The 18898-nt window shown below is 44.3% G+C and overlaps 1 protein-coding gene and 1 long non-coding RNA gene across 3 annotated transcripts in view; both read right to left on the reverse strand.

Moving 5' to 3' along the window:
* Positions 1 to 331: 331 nt before the first annotated feature.
* Positions 332 to 5071, reverse strand: LOC132252158 (uncharacterized). The gene is made up of 2 exons (XR_009463977.1): positions 4648 to 5071; positions 332 to 1657 (listed from the first exon to the last, which is right to left on the reverse strand). It is a non-coding gene; the product is annotated as an uncharacterized LOC132252158 (long non-coding RNA).
* A 2346-nt stretch (positions 5072 to 7417) lies between these two features.
* NALF2 (NALCN channel auxiliary factor 2) overlaps positions 7418 to 18898 on the reverse strand; it is a 73863-nt gene continuing 62382 nt past the window's right edge. The window contains exons 3-4 of one of the 2 annotated variants that reach the window (XM_006277587.3): positions 18803 to 18870; positions 18296 to 18386 (exon numbers count right to left, since the gene is read on the reverse strand). In XM_006277587.3, coding sequence (XP_006277649.1) covers positions 18378 to 18386; positions 18803 to 18870 — 77 coding nt within the window. In that variant the 3' untranslated portion in view covers positions 18296 to 18377. Of the gene's footprint in view, positions 18387 to 18802; positions 18871 to 18898 lie in introns of both variants that reach the window. The other variant, XM_006277586.4, reaches the window with a different exon arrangement.

Raw genomic sequence — 18898 nt, forward strand, 5'->3', positions numbered from 1 at the left:
ACTGGGTGTCAGACTAGGTGCCTTGAGGTCCCCTTTCAACTCTGCACTTCTCTAAATGTCTAACTGCTTCAGTCAGTGCTGGCTGCTGCTGGGTTTCCAGCATTTTTTTTGCGTAGGCTGCACATCACTCACTTCTGGTACAATTGTCTTTAAAAAAAACCCAACACACAGGCAGGAACTGGCAGAAGATGAGGTCTGAAAACCTGAGAAGGTTAACATTTTGCAGCTGTGCTGAGTGGGACATTAGCAGGCTTAGACAAAGTTAAGGAAAAATCTTGATGCACAGGTACTTAATTGTGAGAGGCTGGTGTTTCATAAGATGAGGATAATGTACATGTATAACAGGGTTTTTATTGCTACAGAATGCGATCACAAGCAATTTATAGCCCATGAAAATACAAGTCCCAGCAAATATTTTGACATTTGTGGGTCAAACTACACGGACAAGTTAATAAACTGTATGAACAAGTTAAATGCATACAGATGGGCTGCTGACAGGCTGTCAGCAAAATTCAGGGGTACAGATAGTCACCTCCCGGCACCGTAGCTCAGCTCCTAACATCAGCTTTCTTTAGCATTTTCCAGAGGTTCGCTAGTTCCCCGAGCAGCTTCTTTTGAAACCTTTGTGAGGAACACTACTGACATCCCATGGTCACTTGCAAGAATGGCAAGTAGATGAACCATAGATAAACGATTGGTTAAGTGTTGTCTTGGGAGCCATGTCCCAGCCATGGTTCCTTGCTTTTAGCATGTCCCTTCTGGATGACTGTCGACATTTATGACAGGACCAGCTCCTGCTTGTTTGTAGGATTCTTGATCTGGCGGAGATTTTGTAAAGCAGGATGTCCAATAAATGAGATGACCGAGTTCTGAATTGACAGAGCAGAGCAATATAAAATGTGAGGGGGAAGCAAAACAATCAGATAGCAGCGAGATATTCATTAACAATGTTTGTGGGATGGGCAGGAGGGGGAAAGGGGAAGTATCACCAAATACAATCTTGCAATTTTATTTAGAGGCCTATTCATTCTAGTTTTGTTTGTTTGTTTTAAGGCCTCATATCCTGGATGCCCATGAGAATCTCAACTTCCATTTTAATCCCCTGTGCTTAAATAGGAAAGCTTGAAAATGAGACTCAAGTTGACCCTAAGGACTCAGGAGTTCAGACAGTATATGAACACCACCACAAAATAGTCTGGTTTAAAAAAAAAAAAAAAAAAAAAAAAAGGGAGGGGGCAGGGGGGAAAGTTCTTCTGGTTTTTAATCCAATCTCTTTCAGGGCTCTCCTAGCAAGATGAATGGTCTTCTTTAGACTTGGTTTTCAACCTTGACAAGGCAACATGTGAAAGGAGCTGGGTAGCTTTTAGTTGTATATTCAACTCTTTCTGCATAGTGTTTTGCTCAGAAGTGGTCTGGAGAATTGACTCTCACTGCTTTACATGCAAGGTGGCTTACAGCTGCAATAGCACAAAACGGCATTGGCATTCCTTGAGGTACACTGGAACAGCTGCATAAGAAGGGCTCAGCAGGAGCGGCTTCAGGTCAGCACTGGGAGAAAGAGAGCCAAGCGGCAAGCTAGCACAGAATCTGCTAGTGCTTGAGCCTGGTTCTTCTCAAGGCTATTAGTTCCTCACCTCCTTGGACACCCAAATTCATCCTAAAACATAAACAGGTGTGTTTAACATTAAGAAGCTTTTTTCTTCAGCACAACTATTTTTTATTATTTGAATTTTGAAAATGCAAAATAGCTTTAGCCATGATATGCAGGACCAAACCAGAACAAATAGACAGTCCTTGCCTGAAAGAACTTATCCTCTGAAGTACAGACAGAATGGTATGGTGCTTATGCCACAGACCCTTTTCCTTCTGCGTGACCCTGCAATAGGAGGGGGACTGACTTTCTTCAGATTGCTGATGTGTTCCCAGCTCCACAGGCCCAGTGCTCTTTTTAATCATCCAGCACTTCCAGCCTATGTTGATCTAAGGAACAAAAGATCTAAGATTCACTTGGATATTTAAATTTGAGTGAATGTACCCAACAGAACCAATTTCGGCCTAGGGGTAACATTCTTGGTAGCACTAAGAGCAGACTCCAAATCAAACACAGAATGGAAGAGAGGTTAAGTGAAGATAGACAGGTTGTAAGAAACCTGTCATCTGGGATTTGTACCTCTGCAGCAGTGGTAAAAAACTCAGCATACTCCAGACCTGGAAGTTCTCCAATGAGAGCTTCTAACTCATTCCCAGCATCTACTCACTGAGGACTAAGGGTGCCAGAAAGAGGTGATGCCTGAGGCATAACAGTTAGACTACTTCCCTAGAAAGTGGGAGAGTCGGCTTCAGTTTTCTCATCAGGATGACAACACAGCCCCCATTTCCTAGGCTAGGGTCAGGCACGGGCAGTCTCCAGCCCTCTCGTTGAAGCTGTGCTGCTGTTCAGAAAATAATTCAAGAGTTACTGGGCCACAAAGACCCAAGGCTTAGAGTCAGCCTGACTATAACCTAGTGGCTAGAGCACATAGTCCAGTCTTTGCAGCTAGGACTATTTCTATTTTTTACATTAGGCAGTCATTGGGTAGAATACAGAAACTGCCCTGGGAGCAACACCCCTTTCCTAAATGAGTGCCGCAGCCACAAGTCTACAGAACCATATGTCCTCTTTCTAGCCCAGTGAATCCTGAATTCTTTATAAAACCCAGCTTCAACAGAAGGAGTGGGGAGAGCTGAAGTACTCTCCAACTCCAAATAGCCCGTAGTTAGAGCACTTTCCTGGGAGGCAGAGATGGGTTTGAACCCCCTCAAGTTGAGGAGAAAATTAAACTCGAGTCTTCCACTTTCTAAATGGATGCACTTTCCACTAGGTTATGATGTGACAGGTGGGTGCTGGCAGCCCCCTTGGAGCACATTATGACAAAAGGGAGTAGCTACAGATGCAGTGTGTGAGGTGCCCAATCCTTTCACTGTGCTTGGGTATACTCCAAAAACATCCCCCCTATCAAGCCCCTCAGGTGGAGGAACTCCCGGATTCTAAATTTCAGCTGTGCTTAGGTGAGAGAGAGGTGCCAGTTTGCTTACTCTGGAGCAGTTCTGGCATGCACAGAAGAAGTGTAAATGCCTAAAAGACTTCAGAATCAGTTAGGAGCTGCCTAATGAGTCTAGGTAGCAGCTGGAGGAAGGGGAGGGGGGAGGCATTAGATACCAGTGAGACGGATCTCAATTTTTTTCTGCCTAAACCCTCCTTTGGGCACCCAGGTTCTTTACTAGATCTAGCCTTTCATGTGCACTTGTGTTAGTCTGTGGGGCTAAGAATTCTTTCACTGAACAAAACAGGAGGCCGAGAAGAAGCTCCTCTTTTCAGCTCACTGCTGATCCCACAAAAGAAGCTCAAGCTCAGATTGCCTTTATTGGAAACCATCTGGACTTCCCTCTGCTCATATGCTTGGGTAACCTTTGGTGGACTGGCCTGCAGGAAGACAGTTGTGGTAATCTGTAGTAGGTCAAAAGTTCTGGGGGAATGAGGCTTTTCAAGACGGAGTAAGAAGCCTGTTCTGCATGGACCCTCATCTAATCCAGTAAAACCTGAGCAAAATCTCACACATGCAAGAAGTAAAAGGTTGGTTCTTTTCCTAAATCACTGAGTTATTTGAAACAGATGGTGGCGTCTCAAATCCAGAAATTGATTTTTCTTTTTAAAAAACAGGCTTTCAAGCCCTACAGTCAATTGCGAGTCATCCTAATTAATCCAAAATAAGAAGTTTGCCTTTACCAATGATTACCTTGCTGTTTCATTGGAAAGGAGAGTTAGCTGGATCTTTCTTCTGTGCTCCTGCCCAGCCCCAGCACTATAGAGGCTGAGCACCTAAGCTGAACATCCTCCCAGCAGGCTAGGTCAATTCCCAATCAAATTTCCCTCACAAATGAGCTCTGCCAAGAATAGAGCAGTTTCAGCTCCAGTTGGATTGGGTGGAGCTCCTTATATCATCTTGCCAAATTAACTGCTAATTACAATTTTTCATTTATGTCAATAGGATTTTCCAGGCTTGTTATAAAAATCAAAACCAAAGACATCAAGCAAGGCAAGACAAATTGATCTTAAAGGGGCAGGTCCCTCTGAGACCTCCTTACCTTCAGCAGGTCCCCCTTTCCTAGATACATTTCCAATACTAGCATCCACAGGAGAGTGTGCGCCCATTTCCAGACTCCTCTCTCCACAGAGGCATAAAGAGCACCTCTCTTTGTATTTATTTTCTACTACAGCCCTGATTCACTTACAGCTGTTGTCTCTGGGGCAGAGAAGAGCTCCAGAAAAGCAGAACTGGGCTCTAGGGAAAGCTGAGATTTGCACTGGAGATCTGTATAATTATTGCTATCAGGATCCATACATAGTGTGTGCCTGGGAGGATTTTATATTCAAGTGAGGCACTAAGCAGCAGAGCCATAACAATGCAGCTGAGTGCCTGGGGCAGCTGCAACAAGGGGCTGGTGGCAATTTCTGCTGCTACAACAGCCGCACAATCACGCCAGTGATACAGCAGCAGCTAGTTTTTTTCCATCCCCCAAGTTGGTGCCCAGAATGGCTGCCCTGGTTGTCCTGCCCTACTTACACTACTAGTACACAGGTATTGTAATTGGGTTAGGCAGGCTTACCTGACAAGATGAGCTTCCTGTCATGACAAGCAGCCCATTACACAGAGCAATCTTGGTCCTTCTTACTGTCCTCTCTGCTTCTGACTGGATGACTCCAAGTTTAGAAGAAGCAGTTTTAGTTACAGTAGGGGGCCGGGCAACAGCCTTATGTTCTAAGCCTTTAAGTAGAGACGTAGGAACTCCAGTACTCTCTTGAGCCCCAACCCCACAGAGCTTTTTTGGATGTCCCAGCTGAGCTCATGGCCCTTTTTGCAGATGTCTTGTTTTTCAGCTCTCTTCCTACAACAGGAAAGCCAGCTGTGCTTGCACTTTGCCAATTAGACTAGCAGCAAAAGCAAGATGTCAGGAATCCTAGTGTAAGCAGCTAGGGAAGGGAGAGTCATAACTTAAGTGAACATGAGAGATAGCCCAGATATAGCAGGTCTACCTCTCCAAGGGGTGAAGGCTGCATCTTCCTTTCCCACCCCCCTGGGCTTAGTTAGCCAGGAAACATGTAAAATAAAGCCTTGACAATGCATACCAGTTTTCAGGGGGAAAAGAGTTCAGCTGCTGCAGGTGGGACAAGAGAGTGGAGTTATTGGTGTGCCGCTGGATCTGGGCCCAAGGGTCTAATAACCTTAGGATAATCCTTAAGAGAACACTACTGCATGTCTCTTGTTCCCGGTTCTGCTAGTGAGTTGCCTGAGCTTTCTGTCTCTAAGCAGCTTCTGAACTCTGCTTGATGCAAAGCCAATAACTTAACAAATAAATGGGTTGAGCTGTTCCAGTCTCAAGCTTTCTGGGACACCTTGCTCTTGAGTTACCAGCAGAGGGAAACCACAGACATCTTACCTGCATGATGGGATAGGATTCTACATAGATCCCTTTGTACCCCTAGCCTCTGCATCTTGGGGAGGTGCATAGGAAGGCAACCAAATTGTTAATTTTAAACAAACCAGCTTCATTCAAGGGACTGTTCATGTGATTTGCACAGCTGGTGGCTCCCTGGGGCCAAATAGAGATGCAAATTAGATGCCAGCTTCATGATGAGGGAACCAGACTGAAGAACACTACCAGACTGGGAGTCCGGGGGAAGAACATGTGTGTAAGGAAACAGTTGGCAAGAATCCTGCAACAGCCCTGTAAATGGTTCAGATTCACACTATGACTGCAGAGCAGAATAGAGATTGGCTGAAGGACTGAATATAGGACAGACAGGAAGAGGTGAAAGTGTCTGTTCAGGTTGGATGAGTGAGTGTTATTGTCTCATGTGAGAGTCTGGGAGGGTGCTAACCAACTCAGCGTTAAACTGCAAGTGGATCTTCTGTTATCACAGGAGACTAGGACACTAAAAGTAATTCACTTTCTCATTTGAAATGTAAAAGGCTGTTTGCCAGTGACATAAACAGTGTGTATGTTGATTAGAAAAATGGGTGAGCAGTATGTAGTGGGCCAGCTATTAATTTATCACTCAGTGGGGGTGCAAATACATAATTGGGGCTGGATTAGTAGGTACAAGCAGCTTAGGCAACATCAGTTGACCACCTCATCAAACGTCTGGGACTAACTTTGGCCTTCCTTCAGTGAGCATTTTGCTTATAGGATTTCTGCCTTAGTAATTTCTTGCAGGAAATGTAAACGTTGTAGGGGAAGGATTCCAGGGGTCCCCTTGCCTGTGTGTAGTTTCGTAAAATCTCTGCTATTGGTGAACTCTGATGCATCGCACATAATTATGTATTTACATTTCTGAAGCATCTCCCTGGGCCATGGACAAAAATCACCTTGGTAGGAATGATTTAGCTTTAATCATGGGGGTGGGGTGGGGGGTGGGAGTTGAATATCATGAAAGGCCAGGAAATCCTTCACTTCTAACTATGATAAACTCTTTCTATTGCCTACAGAATCAAGCTACATAAGCAGGTACTTGACATCTCAACACTGAACTTCTCCTTTCATACATTTTACAAAATAAGCCGTACTCCATCTCCCTTGGCATTGCTTATGGTGCATCTGCATGTATCTCCATTCCACGAACTCCTTCCTCTTTTTCCTTCTTTCATTTGCGCTGTTTGTAGTTACTTCTTTTTTTCTGCCCCTCTCTCCTTTTCATTCCCCTTCTACTTTCTTTTTACGCTTTTTTCTCTCAAAACTGTTAACTTCAGCTCAGTGCAGGCATGGCCAAAGTGTAACCTTCGGAACTCTAATATTGGCCTCTAGGTCCCAGCATGTAGCCAAGTGCCCAAGCCTCATTGCAGGGACTTTTTGACCATTTGCAAATAATTCTATATTATATGCATCTGTCAGGCTCCTGACCAGTTACTTACCATGGTGGACCTATATTCCCTAGTGGAAGATGGATAACTGGTGTTTGCCCACACTGGTCCCGAGGTAAAACCCACGGCAAAAAATATGAAGGAAAAAACATAAAAAGGAAGTTAAGTAAAAGGTTGTGAAAATAAACTTAATAGGAAAGGGTTATTGAGCCTTCATTCTTCCTGCTCCTTTTCTTCCTTTGATTTTAAATTCTGTAGGAAACCAAAAAAGGACAGATATACCAAGTCCACAGGATCCATCAGGCAGGATGCATCACTTTCCCAAACCAATTATCTGAAGGACACTTGCCGTTCTCTGCTGTGGCTGGCAGGAAAGCTTCTACTACACATGCAGGGGTATGAAGCACTGGGACATTCTAACAGGGTGAGGTACAATTCCAGCTGGTTGCTCTAGAATACAAGACACAAGGTGTAACCTAATAGTGCCAAAGAAAACAACAGAGAAAGGGAGAGGGAAGTTATCATCAATCTTAACATTTTATTTCTTTACTGGGTTAAACAAGGAGCGGAGAAAACCTCTGCCCCAAAATACAACAGAACTGAAAGCATTACAGGTACAGAGACTATTGAACACAGAGAGTAGTAGGATAATATTTTTAATACAACTGAATTATAGCATGGTTTTGTGTTGTTTTTTTTTGTCAAACCATCTTGGAAAATAAATGTAATAGGAACTAGTGCAAAAAAGTTCTAAACATGAAGCACAGTGTATAAAATGGCATAAGAAAACTGTTCCTTCAAAGGACACAGTCACTTTCTTATGACAGAGGAGAGAAGAGAGAAACAGAGGTGGGGAGAGAGAAAGGAGGGGAAGGCAGAGGGAGAAGAAAGCTGGAAAGAAAGAGAAACTGGGCAGGGGGAATAGAAAGAATATTTTGATTTCAGCAGGATGGTTTTTTCACCTCGCCACCATGTACTGTAAAAGGACCTTTTGCAGGTCTGAGCTCAGTAACCACCAATATATCACAAGCACTTGAGAAGGGTTCGGTCACAAACAGCCTTTTTCAAATACACACAACCCATCCCACCAGGGTTCACACAATCCCCAGTGAGGCTCCCCTGCACCTCTACATACAGAGCTGTATTCTCTTCTCTGACGGATGTTTATCTGATATTTGTCCCTAGTCAACAGCAAAGGGTTGGCAGGAACGCGTATGGTCTGTCACTGGCAGAAGCACCATCTCCGTGCTTTGGATGGAAGAGTCAGGAGGACTGAAGAAGAAATGTCTTTCTCTACCCCACCTCCTTGAAAACTTCTACTGAAAAGCATGGTTCCTGCACTTCCCATTTCTAAGAACCTAGCCTTGTGGTTTCCCCATTGGCACAATCCATTTGGCTTCTTCCCTGTTTAAACTCCCCATAATATATAAAGGAATCTCTGGTTTTCAAAAGTCTGCTCATCAGTGTGCTATTTGAATGCATGGGGTGGCAAGGATGAGATTCATTTTACTTTGTAGAACAAAAGTAAGTTTGTTTAGTAGAGTTGGTAGCCGCATTCAGCACGAGGTGAGGTTCTGGGGGACTGGCATCTTCTTGACAATGACAGCATTTTGCCTACAGTTTCTCCAGTCAAGAACATGCAAAAACAATTCCCCAAGTGTGTTAATTTGGATTAAGTGACTATAAAATAACAGGGATCCGATAAGAGTCCTGAAATACAAAAAGGATTGTTACTAAGAAGATGATGCTCAGTTGTTGTCTTTGTCCACCATGGACAGGACAAGCAATGGGAATAAATTGCAATAAGGAAGATTTAGGTTAGCTATTAGGAAGAATGTTCTAACTCTGAAGATGGTTAAGTATTGGAACAGAGGACCTAGAGAGGTTGTGGAATCCCCTTTGCTGGAAGTTTTTAAATGCAGGTTAGACAAATATTTGTTTGGGGTGCTGAGGCAGAGATATTCCTACCCTGAGCAGGGGTAGGACTAGAGCTGGGCTGTTTAACAAGTGGTTCATGGGCCACATGTGGTTTACAAGGGATTAAGTTGTGGTCTTTGGGCTCCTGCTCAGCTGCTGCTCCCCCTATTGCTCTGGCTGCAACAGCAGCTGAGGACTCCAAACTCCTGCTTCCTCCTCTGGCTGCTGCTTCTTGCCCCTGCCCTGCCCCAGGTGGCAGGACAACGCAGCATGGTGTAGGGAGTGAAAGGTGAGTTTAGGGCTGTGTGGGCACACAGTACAGTGGCTGGGGGTGGAAATCGCGCATGAGTGGAATGGAGTGCTGTGTAGCAGTGGGGGTTTCCACATGGCCTGGGGGGCCATGGCTTGAACTGCTGTAATCTGCAGGGCATGCAGCCCCTGGCCCCTTGGAAGTTGAACAGCCTTGGATTAGATGAACTCTTGAGGTCCCTTTTAGCCCTATGTTTTCTGATTCTATAATCACTGCAAAACCAGGAAACTTTCTAACTCAACGTCAGCAAGAACCCTGGTAACTTGGATAGATGATTTTTTTTTTGTTAGAGCTGTGTGAAATTGCTCCTTGAACAGGCTGCCATCGCTCCTAAAGTTTGAAAAAAACATGAAATTTGTTAAAAGGAACACTTTCCATGAAAAATGTTTATTCCAACAAATTTCTCAAGTTGAAATGGTATTTGAAAGGAATTTCAAAATGAGAATTTAAGTTTTCTGGTTGCAAACAACTTTTTGTTTTGTAATTTAGAATAATTATAATAGTACTATAAAAAAAAAAATTGGTCAGAACAAAACATTCTGATTGACTGAAACCAAGATTGGATTTTCAGTTCATAACAAATTTTGAAGACTTTTATTTTTCCTCCTAAATCCAGATAGAAAAAAAACTCCAAAGCCTCACATTTTCAAAGACAAGAAAACCACTTGTTCCCCAGCTCTAGTTTTAATTAAATATTTAATATTTCAGATGTACATGAACCTTAACAGGCAAAAATCCTATGTAGTCATTCAGCTCATCCTATGCCCAGGACTTGGGAGTAGTGCTATTATTGCACTGCATTGAGATTTGAAGGAAGATCATTAGAAGATCTGTAGTTACATGTTCAGTTAGACAAAGAAGCTCTTTACAGGCTGTATTTAGTCAGGTGTCTGGGGAGGTCACTGAATTAAATGCATCTTATGTCCTAAGGGAGCAACTGAAAGACCAACAGGTATTTAGCCCCTTAACTTAGGATGTATAGGATAAAGTTAGTTGGCATGCCTAGGAAAAAGGCAGCAACAGGAACTTATAATGTGGCAAAAAAATGTCTTGGAAAAATACCATAATCTGAATTTTTCCATGTGCAGACCCTGCTGCCTTGTTCACTGAAAGCTGAGGAGAGACTTGTGCTTATTTGTAATTGTTTGGCTGACCCACTGGGTTCCCTGCTCAGGAAGAGTAAGGATCATTTCCTTTGTTTCACATACAAAGAACCTTCAAAAATCCCAACAACATGCATACCCAAGTATTTTTGCTCTCCTCTGGGAGGGCCTTAGTGGCAACTGCCTTCAGGCAGTAAATTCTAAGGATGGTTTATAAAACATGTCTATGATCCCAGGAGGTGTGTGATGGGACAGGTTAGAAATCTAAACAAACTACAATTCAAAACATGTTTTAAAGGAATCAAGATAATTTACACTGCACATGGCCACCACAGTTGTTTCCTTTTACTGCAGAGGGGAGGGGAACCCTTTAAGTCTGGAGGAGACCTTTTCCCTTTATCATAGCACCAGCATTAGTTTGACAACAGAGAGCTGCACTGTGTACTACTATGGGCAGATTCTGCACTATGCAAATCAGCAGGTGGTTAGAAGGATAAATGTCCAGAACTGACATGTGACATAGGGCCTACCCAAGGGAAAATCTGGCTAGAGATCCTGCAGGAATCCTCTCTAAAATGCAAAAGCAAATGTAGTGTAATAAGCCTGAGACACACCCACCATCAAACCCTCAGGTTACAAAAGTTCAGTTCTTCTTCAGTTAGCCCTGGGGTAAAAGGGTCAGTGATGGGCTTCCTCAGCTGTACACTTCAGACTTTGGCTGCTGCTTTCTGGCAGGAGCTGGCAGGACTTGGGTTGGAGCTGTAGGAATGGTGTAAACCTTCTAAGATGTTTTTGTGAGAAATTAGAGTCAGCCTCAAGCCCATGGTCTTTCTCCTTCACCCACTCACAGCACTATAAGTTCAGGTTAGCTGTAGGGGTAACTGCACTGCAGTCGTGCAGAAGTATCAGAATAAAAGCAGTGTGAATGAATAGAGAATGAGGCCTGAAATGGGCAGAAACCACTCCTGTCTTACATCCTAGATCAGGTTCTTCCTCTGAAAGACTAAGTAAGATCAGAATGATGATGCAGAGAATCGTCCATATAAGATGAGGAGGTGCCATTTATCCACTTTCCATTTGTCAGCTAGTGTCTCCTTTCACATTCAGATCCTCCCTTAGCATGGTACAGACCCTCAGTAATTGTCAAGACGTACCAAACAGGGGCAATGTCCAGGGAGCAAAAAGGACTTAATGATTAAGAGCTGCTAAGAACCTGCACCCCTGAAATACACAGTCAGGCAACACTCACCTGGAAAGAGTGGGACCCTAACATTCCTCACATGAGATGCCAATAATTGAAGGCTATAAATCAGGACCATTTGAAAGGAAAATAATAATTTTAGCTTGTGTTAATTAGCTATTGTTATCTTCCTACTGATATGCATTAGATTCCTTTTGGTAGGCTAAAAGATTGTAATGTCTTGGCCATGTGAAGGTGGCTGTCCTTCTTAACCCCTATGGAATAAAAATTCAACAGAGATTTATATTCTTGTTTTTAGATTACAGCAGAATGGCTCAGAAAGTCTACAAAAGGATCTTATTTCCTTTTATATTGCATAGATTTCCATACAATCCTTTTAAATTTCTGTAGAATTCTGTTGGTTTTACCCCTAATAAATTCTAATAAAGCTTTCCTTCCAGCTAGATAGAGGGGTGGCAGCTAGGTGTCAGATTGTAATTTGTTACCAGTTACTAAGTTCTTCTGTGTCTGTGTAAAAATATGTAAGAAAGCAAAAAAGAAGTCAGAAAACCTCTGAGTGACTGTTCTTGACAGAAAGCATAATAGAATGTTCCCCAGTCAGTAAAAACAGCCACAATAATTTGATCTAAATCACTAATCTCTAGCTCAAATGCAGCACAAGAAGACCAGGATGAGGAAAGGAAACGAGGGGTATTTCAAAATGAAAGGTGTCACTGTTGTGCCAGCGAGCAGTGGTGTAACTAGGGCTGGGTGACTGGGGCAACTGTCCCAGGTGCCAGCTGGGGCAAGGGGGGGGGCAGTGAGGGTGAGAGCAAAAAAACCCTGCGTTGCTGGTGATCACACTCTGTCTGGAGAGCCCAGCTGTGTCACTATGTTGCTGACAATGAGGCACCATATTTATTAACTAGAAGCTCTGGAATGTGATCAGTCCCATTAGCGAAGGGCTTTTTGAGGGTGCAGGGGACAAAGGGAGATGTTTTCTGGGTGCTGAGTGGTGATGACAGAGCTGTCGTGACATCTCCCACTGAAGCAGAGCAAAAACGCATTCAACAAAAACCACTTCAAGATGCTTTCTGAATGTTGCCAAGTTATTCAACATGGTCTGCTGTAGTTGTCAGGCTTCAGACTCCTTCAAAATGATTTACCCAGAGCAGAGCCTGGATAGAGAGAAGTCTCCATGGGAACTTTTTGCTGGGGGCTGCAGTAGATTTGTATTTTCAGAGGAAAGAGGTTCAACTAGTGATTGATTCCCACTGGAGGACACAGCCTTTTTTGGGAAAGTGGAAGGAGAAGTTCCTTCCCTTATTTTTAGAGAAGTTATGCAACTTATACTTACTTTAAAGTACACACCACAAAACAAATACCCATGTCAGGGAGAAAATAAGTAGCTTCCACCTCACAGCTCTCTCAGCACCTTTCTCCCCACCCAGTCTGACCTACCATGCTCTTCTGCTGTTTCAGGCCTGAGTGTCTCCCAAGTAGAGCCTGGCAACCATGTCAAATTATGTGGTGGAGGCCATGTAATGTGAATGACTGTCCACTAAGCACTGTATATTCCTTAGCAAGGTAAAAACATCCTAGTGAAGAGCTCCCCACACTGACCCGGACAGACACTGCAGGGAAGAGGAAGCTCTTGGTACCAGAAGGTCAGCAAGGTATTACTGCTGCAGAAACAGGCTCTTTATCAGTGGAGAAGAGATTGTTTTGGTCTCTGAAGGGGAAAAGTTGATTTTACACATTGATACCAGTGTTTGAAGTCTTTTTCTGGGGTAGCGAGTCCAAGACACTGGATCAAAAAGATAAGTAAACAGCCCCTTGGTTCTGCACTCATAGCAAAGGAAGTCCACTCAAATAGATTTAGCAGTGTTGTAATCTGCTTGCGGAAGTGACCCTGCCTTTGAAGTCCATGTTCAGTCCTATTGCGGGAGGATGTATATGAATGCATTCTGTAGAGCTCCATATGCTTGTCTTATAGACTAAATTCCAGGGCTATAGACAGCATTGTTATAATGAAAATGATGTAGGCAGGCTTTACTAGGGCAAGATTACAGTCTCCTCTCTAGACTTCTACTGAGAGGATGCATCCATTCCCATTAGAGAGAAAATTAGCACAAAGGTTTCTGATGATGGTAATACGAAAACAAAGAGAAAATGTTATCAGCCTGCTTTATAATGATGGAGTGTAATAAACATACCTTCCAGCTGCTCAATTCTGTCCTGAAAACTGCTCACACTGGATTGATTTAACTAGGCTGGCAAAGTTTTGAATACAGCATATAGTGTCCTTACACCGCAGAATTTACTGATGACAGGCTAGACTTGTTAGATAGAAGAATGCATTCCAAAGTCTGTTCTCCCAATCACACTAAGTACAACGGACAGTCCTGACTCCGTTATGCCAATAACAATTCTGGACCAGGCTTAAATCACACCATCCTTTATGCCAGGCACATGGGATGGCCTGCATGTTGACTTAATAATAGGCTCTGACCTATGAATCTTACAGGAGGCTGTAAATTGGACAAATATTTGGATCCTATTATAATTCCACACCAGAACTATTCTATAAAGCTTCTTTATTTATCATGTAGTTGCCTAGCATTCAGCTCACTAAAACTGCCCATCTACACATGGTAGCTTCATGTGCCTGCAATTTTGTCTCTTGCTATAGTTAGGCCCAGATTTTCAAAAGAGCTTCACCCCAATCTGCTCCCACTGCTCTCAAATAACTTGCTGGGATGTAGTTAGTGACCCATCCACTCCAGACAAGCAGTCCATTACCACCTACCAAATAAGGAAGGAATGTTTGTACATCCTGAAACTGAAAGAATGAGAAGGCTGACCACTCACATTGCAGTGTGCACCCTGCCCCACTTCTCTGAAAAAGTGGGTTTCTCTGCAGGACTGGGCCCTGATTTAGACTGGGATGGAGATCAAAGCAGGAATCCTTGAGAATAGCATCCCATTCTGTTCTCACATGGGATGGCACTTCTCACCACAGCTTTGCCACCTTGAAGCTAGAAAGCACTCTCATGTCAGGTATAGTGATATGTGGAAGGAATAGAGCAAATGACAAAAGGACAATGGTTAGGTTATAGGTATCCTGAAACAGGAGCCTATTTTGTTTTTGGGGAAGGGGTAAAGCTTATCCTCTGATACTTCATGAGGCAACTACATGTCCTGAAGTGCAGAATCTATTCCAGCAAAGTCCTCCACAGCTTCCTTGTGCCCATCCCATGGCCACAAAACACTACCTACTCTATTCTCAGTTTTAGAGCACTGAGCTTGGATCTAATAAACACCTGTCCTAAAAAATGCTGGCAGCCTCTGTCAAATTCTCTCTCTCAACTTCAGGTTGGACCTTCAGGCTATGATGGGCCAAGTACCCCAAATAGGGGGGTCTGCAACTGGATCACATAATATACAGGACTGCACAAAAACTCACCGTGTGTCATTACATGGAATCCTGTTATCATATGACATGTCTAAGATTCCTGAGTCTCATTTATCCTTATACCCTTTTCCACTGCTCTGGTAGTGCTGCGAGTGCTTCAGGTAGGCATCATTACTTTGACATGTATTCAGGTTCCTTTACCCTGCCTTTATGTAAAAAAGATTCAAGAAGATTACTGTCTGCTGCTTCTTGCATGAAGAGGCCCTTCATGCACAAAAAAGTATGATAAAAAAAAGAGGTCACTATGCTAAGTTGCCAGTAACTGAACCATAGCCAGAATGCTGCTGTCTGCCCTGGCAGAACTCAGAACAAACAAAGAGCAAGTTTGGTGGCTCAGGACCAGGGCTGATATGCTGTACTGACGTACTCTGCCCTGTCCCATTTTATTGTTAAAAAACTGCACTCATCCCATCCCTGCATCAGGCACTGGGAATCCGGTAGCTATCTGGTAAGAAAAGCCTACTTTCCTTAGACATGTATTAGAGTCTTTTGTCCTGAGACAGCAATGTGGCTCTACTGCTTCCTGTGGCTGAACTGTCTGCCCTAGTTATGCATCACAGCAGCCACATAGCCTGGTTTCAAATACCAAAGCAAACAAAGATGTCCAATGCAGACTTGCCAACCTGCTGCACATACTAGTTCTCAGATCAGAGTACACAAATGTGCAAATACTTATATGCCATTGCAGATACCTAATAGCCTGTCCTACCTACTGTGGATTCCAATGACAATCGAATCTGTTCTTCAGCCTCCTTCACCTGCCCAGAAAAGTAGTTATGTTAGCTTTATGACATAGTGCCTGATAACCAGCGGGGAAACTGTGTTCACAGGCTGGATACTTTCAGGATTGGTAACACATGAAAACTTATAATATTTGAAATCATGCTAGAAAACTGAGATTCAAGTCAAATAAGAGTCCAAATGTTCTGCTTTTTTCAGAGCCTCCTTGGTCTAGAAATGGACTCCGAAATGTCAGAAAAATCAGGCTTTTCCATGCAACTTCTAATATTTCCCTCTTCCAGCCAGATAGGAAGTAGCTTTTCTCTCAGCATTTTGCTTATTTCTGCTTCAATCCAGCAGAACTCAGAACATACAAAAAGATTACAAATCTTGAATGTTAAGCATTTCTCTGACCCTCACAGAAGTCTGGGCTTGGCAGAAGATTCAATCTGATTCTGATTTTAGTTGGGTTACTTCATCTGAAGGTTAAAATCCATTGGGCCACTAAACATAGTAAACTGTAGTATGGTACATGGTAGCTGAGTGGGATCTAGAACCAGTTGAAAGGCTTTAAACTTTTCCTTCTGCTGCAAATGAACCATTTTAGATACATATTAAAACCCTCCAGGTCACTGTGACCTAGAGAGAAAGACAGCATGTAACTGAATACAGAATGGTTTTCTGCTTCACATTGCCAGTGTTAAATGGTGAGCTCCCCTTTCAGAGGGAGATTTGGTCTCGTTCATGTTGAGCCCTGACCTTCTTTCAACCCTGATTAATTTATTTTTCTGTTTCCATCCAGGCCCTCACATATTCCTTCCTAACGTTATTCGTTCTTGCATCAGCTTGTTACAGGAACACCACCATATAGCATGAAAAGAACCACTCTGGAGATGGGCCCTACTTTATTGTAGTTCAGGTCTGGGGCAAAACCCAGCAAATCTAAAGCAAACCTAGAGGAACTCCCAGCTAGGAAGGGACAAAGAATGGGGCTGCCCAATATCCCAAATTGCAACCCAGGCTGAGTTGTGCTGACTGAGCAGGACTCCCAGAATCAGCTGCTCTAGGGTTATCTGTGGGTAGGAAGTGCTGGGTGCAGTGCTATAAACTCAGTCTCCCATACCTGTGCTTTATTAGCAGATGATGCTCTGTGTGAGAGACCTATTCTCTATGGACTGGATTTCTCCAATCCCTGCCCCATATCATGTAGGAGTTTGTCAGTGGGAAACTTGTAAGAAAGCTGCTTCTACCTTTTATCTAGTCATTACTAGCCTTGACCCCACCGCAAATGAATGCAATCGCAGTGCCACCCACTGTGGACAACTGCCCACTGTGACCTGACACAAGTCTCCATCAGCTTATGCACCAAACAGGTGGCCTGCGCTGCCCTCTTCAGGGTCAAACAAGAGAAAAAAAAGCAGCAAAGTGCAACACTAGGAAGCCTGAGGATACTGTGTCCTGTTCCATACCATGCCCCATCCCTCCCCACCACCTCTGGCAACATCCACAGGGGACTTTCTTCATGCTCAGAATATTAGGGCAAGAGGGGGACAGGGTCAGGCACAGAAGGAGGGTTGACTGAGGTAAGAAAGCTAATTAGGTGAATCACGAATGGTGCACACAGTGCAGCGTAATCCACCTACAGCCCAGGAACTGAGCTTTAGCAATGGATCCTATCTGTAGGCAACAGAGTGAGCCTTACACACCAGGGCTGCCCAGACAGAGGAATGGCACATTAAGGACCCAAAACTGTCCCACAGAAAGAAGGAGGTCGGGAGGTGGGGGGTGGTTGAGAATTAACTTGTATTTGTTTTGGGGTGAGATGCAAGTGTTTGGGGAGCTGTTACTGCATACATCACCCTAGAAGCTTTGGGAATAGAGGATAATGAAGCTTAAAAGCTGAGGAGAAAAAGGAATCCTAGAGAAACCAGTTTCTTCTATGCTTTGCACCAAAGTATCCAGTGGGTGGGTAAAGCCTGGGTGCCTCATGAAACACCTCTCAGGTGGCAGGGAGACTGCCAGCATTCCAAAGGGAATTCTTCCAAAGGGACCCTTCTCCCTTCCCTGTCCCTTTCCCCTTGCCATACCTCCTTTGCGCTAGCTCCCAGTGCCTCTATGAGGCAGGATGCACATCACTGACAGGCTGCTGCTAACCGAACCCTTCTCAAAGCTGAGTCCCGCAGCCCTGTGCGCATTAGAGCCTCATCATCACGGGGATGCCCCGCGGCGAGCAGCTCTTGGGGGGTGGATGAGGGTGTGTGTGCGCATGTCACCCCCAATCCTGTGCCTCCCATTGGAGGAATAGCATGTGCCCCCCTTAGTAGGAAAAGATCCGGCATTCTTCTTGGAGGTCTCCTTTTCCCTCTGGGTCACTCATCTCTTGTTATGCTCTCATCCATGGCAGGCAGGGCCTCCAAACTCAGCCCCCTGCTGGCAGCCCCCCCACCGCTGTGCACGCTTGAGAAGGACACCATGGTGTGGAGAAGCATAAGGACCAGGACGCAAAGTCTGATTTTGCTGTTGCTGAGGCGAGACCCTGCAGACACTGGCAGCAAAGATGGTGGGTGGGGTTGGTGGTACTGATGGTGGTGATGGTGGTAGAGGTGATAATGATGCTGCTGCTGGTGATGAAGGTGGGGGTCGTGGCGGTGGTAATGGAGCGACTCTGACTCCGTGGATTTGGGGGATGTGTTGTAGTTGCTGTCTGGTGGGTGGTCACAGGAGTCCCATTGCACATCGCAGCATTTTGCTTCCTCATTGGATAATTGGTTCTCTAGCAACCCTGGCAAGACATAACAGCAAATGATGGGAATCAGTGAGGGTGTAGGGCAAATTAAAAGGTATATAGAAAGCAAAGCCCCAGGGTCTGCTAGAAAGTCCACCCAGAGCAGTTCTGCTTGGCTGCCTTGTACTGGGTGACTTTCACCCTAAGTAGGACCCTGTGCAACCTTCCTGTAGATTGGTTTCTCCTGGGACCAAGACCACAGACCATGTTCCCACACAGAAAAAAGCAACAGAGATCCAGGGCCACTTCACCCCAGGACAAACAACCAAGTGTAGTGATACTCTGGGGGGACAACTGTGGGTACCCCAGGCTGCATATCAGATCAGGTCAGTCAGGCACAGAAAAACTGTCAGGAAAACTTAGTGCTGTTAGCAGGTTGTGGAATGGTGGACGAAAGATTTGCTCTACCCTACCTTTGCTCTTCCCTGTTGCATGGATGGATGAATAGAAGATTCCAGTCTCTGAGCACCTTCCACCAGGACTAAACAAATGTTAAAAAAGGAAATCCC

Source organism: Alligator mississippiensis, chromosome 8 (genome assembly GCF_030867095.1).
Source record: "Alligator mississippiensis isolate rAllMis1 chromosome 8, rAllMis1, whole genome shotgun sequence".
NCBI classification, from domain to species: Eukaryota; Metazoa; Chordata; order Crocodylia; family Alligatoridae; genus Alligator; species Alligator mississippiensis.